Source organism: Primulina tabacum, chromosome 11 (assembly GCF_025594145.1).
Source record: "Primulina tabacum isolate GXHZ01 chromosome 11, ASM2559414v2, whole genome shotgun sequence".
NCBI classification, from domain to species: Eukaryota; Viridiplantae; Streptophyta; class Magnoliopsida; order Lamiales; family Gesneriaceae; genus Primulina; species Primulina tabacum.
Window position 1 is genome coordinate 5,732,910 of NC_134560.1, and position 7,240 is coordinate 5,740,149.

The 7,240-nt window shown below is 38.4% G+C and overlaps 2 protein-coding genes across 2 annotated transcripts; one reads left to right on the forward strand and one right to left on the reverse strand.

The window, feature by feature from the left end:
• Positions 1–656: 656 nt before the first annotated feature.
• On the forward strand, positions 657–998 carry LOC142519563 (protein AUXIN-REGULATED GENE INVOLVED IN ORGAN SIZE-like). Its single transcript, XM_075622608.1, has one exon. The coding sequence runs from the start codon at positions 657–659 to the stop codon at positions 996–998; it is 342 nt and encodes a 113-aa protein (XP_075478723.1).
• Positions 999–1,872: 874 nt separating this feature from the next.
• On the reverse strand, positions 1,873–6,931 carry LOC142517734 (ankyrin repeat protein SKIP35-like). The gene is made up of 4 exons (XM_075620135.1): positions 6,821–6,931; positions 5,641–6,651; positions 3,697–4,129; positions 1,873–2,937 (listed from the first exon to the last, which is right to left on the reverse strand). The coding sequence occupies exons 2-4, from the start codon at positions 6,339–6,341 to the stop codon at positions 2,044–2,046; spliced, it is 2,028 nt and encodes a 675-aa protein (XP_075476250.1). The 5' UTR covers positions 6,342–6,651; positions 6,821–6,931; the 3' UTR covers positions 1,873–2,043.
• Positions 6,932–7,240: the final 309 nt, after the last annotated feature.

Consider the following 7,240-nt stretch of genomic DNA (forward strand, 5'->3'; position numbering starts at 1 on the left):
GAGCAAAAAGATATCAGAGATTTTTTACCAGAAAAGAAAGAGTATTTTGTGTTTCTTGGTGCATTATTAGCTTGGTTTTCTGGAAGGGATTCAGAAACATTACAGAAACATTATAGGTGTGTATTTATATATACATACTTTGAGCTTTTTTATATCACTTTTCTTTTTTGAATTTTTTCGTACAAGTTTTCTGTATAATTTACCTATATCTTGCGATGCTTGGTTTGATTATTTTGGCTTTTACCCTTTTTTGTAGAGAATCTGATGGATTTAATTTGGTCATAATCTTGTGCTAAGATTGTATCTTGATCTTCTTTTTTTTGTGTGTGAAAAAAGTAGAAATTATGCCAATTGTTCTCTTGCCTTTAAATTTGGCTCCTACAGATCAGGCCCTCGACGCATAAAAGATATGTTCACTTCTCTGCTAACTGAATCTGATTATGCTGGATGATCTTCTATGGCAGTTGGATTTGATTCTTGGGGGATGAGCTGTTGTCTCAGCCAAAACTTGTGCTACACTGAGTGAAACCTGAGGTTCTTCCGCGGCATAAAGAGATCTTGAATTCATTATCCAATTCTCGATATTATTTAATCCTACTTTCCAAGAATATAGCCAATTGATCTCAATAATTTGCTAAGTTATTGTATTTACACAAATGAGTGGACAAGAGGCGAAAACGGAGAACATGGGATTGTCTAAAGGTTTCATCAATCTTCAAGATCCTTACTTGAACAGCATTATCAAGAATCAAGCTCCGAATCCTTTGAGGAAGAGCAGCAGCCAATATGGCACGAGGATGTCCCGTTATTTCACACTCAAACCTCTGTTTCTGCTGGTTTGCCTAACAGCGTCGTTGCTGATATTGCCGCTCATACTTCCACCACTTCCTCCCCCGCCATTCATGCTGCTTCTGCTGCCCATATGCATTTTAGCCGTACTTATGGTCTTGGCTTTCATGCCATCAAATGTCCGAGAGGTGACTTATAGATATGTCTAGTAACCATATAGCAAAAAATTTGAGAATCTACCATTGCCACATTGATTTCTTCATGGTTCTTTAGCTTATTTCTTGCTATGGCAATTGATCACGTAATCTGACCTGCATATTGTCACCATACTTGTTCTTTTCTTGTTTTTTGAGATGATATATTGCTTTGTTTATCTTGGTTCGAGATAACTGGAGTGTAGATGCAATAATTTGTCAAACAATTTCCCCTGCATAGGAATGAAATAAATCAAGATTTGAGTGATGGCAAAAAATAACATCGGGGGCTTCTTCAAATATTCTCTATTGGCAAGGGATGCATCCAAATAGGGATGTGACCTTTTCAATGAGTCTAAAGCTTTTTCAAAAAAAAAAAAATATATTGGGCCGGTTGGAATGTGATGATAGTTAAAATCAAATACATATAAGATGGTGGTCATACATACTAGTTGAATAAAAAATGGAATTAAAATTTGGACAAGCAAAGATTATTATGAAAGAAAAATAATTTTTCAATCCATATTTATACAGATTAGGTCTTTTGTGAAACGGTCTTACAAATATTTATCTGTGAGACGGGTCAATCTTACCGATATTCACTATAAAAAATAATACTCTTAGCATGGATGACCCAAATAAGAGATATGTCTCACAAAATATGACTCGTGAAACCGTTTCACACAAATTTTTGTCATATATGTGTATGGGAGTGTTATATATAATATATAATTAAAAAACAGTAGTATTTATAAAAATTTCCGTGCTTAAATTGCCTCTTTGTGTATACCATCATCACATGCAAGACAGAACTTACATTGGACAACAAATTGTCATGTAAAGCCTCAGTAGAAAAAATGTTGGCAACATTATTGGTATTATAATCATATTATTATAAGAAAATATTGTTGCGTTTTCACCATTTATTTCAAATATAAAAGCAAAATTAGACCGGCCAATATGCATACATGTCACGTCATCGCATAAGCTTTTCTTCACTCACATTCAAGCATGTTCAGTATCAGCGAAGTGCAGGCAACCAAAGATCTAAAATCTTCATTCAATTATTATCTGTAACATGAGAGAAAGAGAAGTCGAGTGAAAGAGACGGATTGATTTTCAAGAACTCATGGGAACCCGTCTTACTAAGCCACGTGACCGGTGGCATGGAGCAAAATGGAGGAAGACGATGCTCCAAAACGGCCAGCAACTCTCTCCCATCGCCAGGTTTGTCTAGAACCACGCCTCCAAGTCTTCTTGCAGCTTCTACAAGCTGCCCCCGATGCCTTTGTGATAGCAAGCACCCTCTTGTCGTGATGCACTCCCTATAAAGCGGCAGGTAAGCTATCGCCACCCTCAGGGGCCCTGGCAGATCCCTCAAACATATTGGAGATTCACCCCATTTCGAAATACGTACGAAGTTGGAGAAATGCACTTCTCCTTGCCTCCGTCCATCCAAGAAAGCTTCCTCGGACCAATGTTCTTGAAGAAAAGCCCTCAGCTCAGGAGCAATAGCCTCATCATTGGAGCTGGCAATGCTGTCAGCAACAGAATAAGTAGCTGCAGGATCTCTTAAAAAATTTGAATGCAGGAGGAATGCAACCCCGTCAAGAGAGCCACCACTTCGTTCGCCAGCAGCCTTGAGAATTTCAATGCTGAGGGCAGCAAGAACGTGCTGCGGGACATGAGGAAGAAGATATGCAGCAGCCTTGATTTGATTACAAGATATAGCAGCTGTAAGGGCGAGACAAAGTTCCATATCACGACAGTCCCTTTGAACAAACCACTCGACAACTGGCATGCAACCCCTCTCAGCAGCTCTCATCAGTGGACCCAAGAAAGCCATAGCATTACCCTCCTGCACTAGGCACTCCATTGTGCTAATTTTACCATAATGTGAAGCGAAACCTAGTGCCAGGTCAACATCCACATCCAAGCTGTTTCTTTGCGCAATCTAGCACCCCAAAGTAAATCAGAACAAATTAAAATAAAGTGAGAGATTTTTATCAGGTTAAAGCTAACAAGTGCAGGATAAAAATGATGCAGGGGCTTGCTTCAAAACTTAGGGTAGAACAGGCAAAGGAAATGAGGGTAATGACATCGTTTTGAAGCATAAAACAAGGAAAATTAACATCATGTTATATGAACATGGGCAGCATTCTAAAAAACAATTATTATAACTATTGCTGGTCAACAGAGCACTATATCAAAGCCCGGAGCTCACAAAATTCAATTCCGTCGTATCAGTCTCAAATGACGGGCAGATTTCAACAAGAAAATATTATAAATGACTACCTTGGTTTACGTTTTCATACAGCATGACAACAGCAATTTCTGTTCTCCCTAGACTCTGTGAGTTTAAACTTAAAGCATAAAATGCTAATGGGAAAGGACCAAAGATACTACAGAGCATTCCCATCTTTAAGGTAGTATCGAACTCAACACCTTGAAAACTTGGTACCTCAACCATGCCAACACGATTCATTTACCTTGAACGGTGCTAGGTGCAGTCCCTCGATGTTTTATATTTACTAAAACCCCAAAAGGCACATGACTGGGCACAGGATACAAGTTACCAAGTTTGATTGAGAGTGAAGGGGGTACATTCCATGTTGCGAAAAATTGCAGGGGCACAATCTTAAAATGGTAAGAGGCTTGACACAATTTAATATTAATGATACTAGTTCTCAAACAAACAGACCAAGTAGATTACCTGCAACAAAATACGAACAAGCTCTGTGCTCCCAAAACGTGAGGCCTCAAGAAAACATTGGTTAACGTTGTCTGCACCCCCCTCAACCAGCATGCCTAATAATCCTCGGATTGCAGTAGCTGATATACCCGAGGCCCAACCAGGATCAAAGGAGCTAGAGAAAAGTGTAAGTGGAAAGCAAGCTGCGTCAAATGCTTCGGTAAAATCCTTCCCAGTAAGATGGTTGCCAGTTATTTCGAGAAAGGTTTTAAAAGCAGATAATTGTAGCTGGATACCGGCAGCGGCATTACTACCAACCTTGTCCCTATTTCCTTGGCAACGAGAATGGAAACTTATACATTTAAGAGCCCATTCGGTAAACTTTTGAACCTTGGCACCAGCTTCTGCCTTCAAAACTTCATCGCCATTACATTCCTGCAGCCTTTCGTGCAACCTGATCGGACAAAGGAAAAAATCTCTAAAAGCACATGCAAAAATGCCTGCAAACTGTATGGAGAAGTTATGGGGAGTGTTAATTCTCATCTAACATACAAATTAAGTACGTCAACTTCACAACAAGCTAGGGGAAGCAGCCAAGATCTCGATTGCATTTTGGCCACATCATATGGACTCCAGAACGCTCAGTTAATTGTTTAAGCCATTATTGTAAAAAGCATAAAAGAGGCATACTTAGGCACCGTATACATGAGGTGTTGCCTAGTAGAAGTGCATTGTTTAGCACAGCTAATAGGAATCATGATATCAAGGTTGATTATGCAAGCATATGTAAGACTAGAAGCACAATAGGGTCATTCTTAGGCATAGTACATAGAGATGTGTAGCCTTGTAGCAGTGCATTCCTTAGCACACCTAATAGGAATGGTGAATCAAGGTTTATCATGCAAGCATAAGTAACTAAAAGCAACAAGACAGGATGAGGGACACCTGTATATTTCTCATAAGCACAAAGGATCCTCATCAAGCAGAGGAGATTATATTTAGAGTCCAATCAGAAGGTGTTTGAAAATTAAAAAGCTAGGTATATTAGCAGGACTCAAAAGCATTCCACGTCCAAGGTTCATAGTTTAAATATAAACTAAACGAATGTGGATTTATTCAGCCTGTACTTTTTGATAAGTTTTCTTTTTCTTTCTCCTCTTTTGTTTACATTAAAAAGCCTATGTTTTAGTTTGAATCATGGAGATCAACACTACAGCTGGTGGTATGTCCCCCATCTGCTCCATGATAATACAAAAATAACAATTAAAAAGCACCTAGATACAGCCTACATCACTCACCTTGATGTACCTTAATGCTTGATGTGTTATATATTTACGGATTGCAAATCCAATGACTGAATGACATGCAGTCTAATTATATTTTCATATCTGCTAGTGCAAGATGAACAATTTGTCTCTTATTATTCAATATCTTTTTATTAAAGTATATAATGTTTCCAGATTTTAAATCTTAGGCTTCAAGATCCTCGATTCAATAAAACATGCACCTTGCCTCAAGCCACAGACCAAGGGGCCCACGTGCCTTAGTCCCATCTTCAATCGATGACAGATATTTAATACTGGAAAATCTGCATTTTTAACTGAGACAAAATATATGTTCACTTAAAAAATGGGCACTAAATTAAAGAGGCTATTAGGGGAAATGAATATCTATGCACTTCCATCTCATTGTACAAGCTGCAAGAAACAGGTGCTTTTTATGAGCTTCTTTCAAAAGGGAGGGATCTTCTTTACAGATGAGCTCACGGAGAGTTCGAACTGTCCTTTGGTTCCCAAGCCCTCGACAGTTCCAAATCTTTGTTTTAGCCCTTTCCAATTGCAAGGTAAAGAATATGCATGTAACTCTCGAAAAATTCAATTAAGATTGTATGCCAATTGCCATAGCTGGAAAATAATTAATAATTCATCTTGCTCACATGATTACATAAAACAAAGAAGTGTTTACCTTTGTGCCATCACAGTGACCGTGTCTGCCAAGCTCATTGATCGGCTCTGGCAAGCAGAAACACAAGAAGCAAGAAATGACGTCCTAAGTGCAGCTCGAGTAAAATCATAAGCCCCATTGGTAATTATATTCTTGATTAGTTTATTGATACCATACAATTCTTGGCGTGTGCTCAAGAACCAGATCGAGTCCAAAGAAATGCACAACGCATCGTTCAGAGTCTGAGGATCCGCCAACAAGATCAGACTCTCCGCGATCTCCCAATTATAAGAACTCACAGCCCCTTGAAACACACGACCTAACTCAATTCTATCCTGTCGACTGAGCTTCCTCTCGTTTTCCCCTTTCTTACAATCAGTAGCGGCTAATCTGGCTTTAAGTTTCTCCGCACCTGAACTAAAAGCATTCATACTCGAATCTTCTTTAATATGAAGAGGAGATTCTCTTGAGAAAACCACATTGGCGTGCCTTCCTTCCTCCACCTTCTCTGAACTAAATACTGAATTACTCACCCCATGTTCCTTCTCGTTGCTCTGGCTTGAGAATCCAGCCTCAGCAGTTTCCATTTCCGTCGCTGTTACTTTCTCAGAACACTGAGGTTCTTCCATATTAATCTCATCCCCTCTATCAAAGACTTGACTTCCTATTTCATTTGCAGTCTCACTTTCTCTTCCTAAAGCAAAAACGTTCTCTGGCGCCATCCTTTCTTCCACGATCCTAAATCAACTTCATTCGACCATCAACCATTGGAATACGCACAGAGGAAACCTCAACCCCCCACCACCGAGAGAACTATCCAACAAACCCAGATAACACATGCTGATCTGGCTCTGAAATTTTTTTCCCAAATCCAAACCTTCAATTTTCTCTCCTAAAGACTATCAAACGTTTCATCAAATCAGAAATATTTGACAGTCACCAAATAGAATTCACCTATCTGAAAATTCTGAGAAACTCCAAAACCCTGAATCTCCAAATTTTTCCAAGATCAATCCACCAGCAACCAAAAACCTACAGGCATCAGGTCATCCAAATTAACAACAAAATTGCATTAAAAAAAACTCGCAACCAATTGATGAAATCCAATCAATCCCTCACACATCACCGTAATTAAAAATTACTAGAGATTACAAAAGGAAAACAAAAACATAGAAATGTAGACATAGATAAATTGACATACCTGAATAATTATGAGCGGAGAGAGGGAAGAGAAGCAAGAACTTATTGAGGGTCGTTGCCTTTTGTGTGGAAGAAGGCCCTTTGCTTGTCTGTTCTGTTTTGTTTTGTTTTGTTTCTTTTTTTTTTTCATCATTTACCCATTTATTATAATTTTTTTTCAATTAACGTTCAAACATTTTTTGATAAAGTGGAAGATAGGAAAATTGCATCCAAATTTTTATTTTGTGAGACGGTCTTATGGATCGTATTTTGTGAGACATCTCACAGATAAAAATTCGTAACATCGTCTCACAAAAAACATACTCAACTTTTAGAAGTGATGTACTTTTAAAATAAAAACCCATACAACCTCAAGTCCAGAGATACAAATTTACGAATAAATTTATAATCTGGGATGAATAACAATAAATAGGAGAAAAAC

Coding starts and splice junctions, on each gene's coding strand:
- LOC142519563 (XM_075622608.1), top strand. CDS start 657: ATGAGTGGACAAGAGGCGAAAACGGAGAACATGGGATTGTCTAAAGGT.
- LOC142517734 (XM_075620135.1), bottom strand. CDS start 6,341: ATGGCGCCAGAGAACGTTTTTGCTTTAGGAAGAGAAAGTGAGACTGCA. Junction 4,130..5,640: donor GTCACTGTGATGGCACAAAG/GTAAACACTTCT, acceptor TTGTCCGATCAG/GTTGCACGAAAGGCTGCAGG. Junction 2,938..3,696: donor TTGTTCGTATTTTGTTGCAG/GTAATCTACTTG, acceptor TTGGGGTGCTAG/ATTGCGCAAAGAAACAGCTT.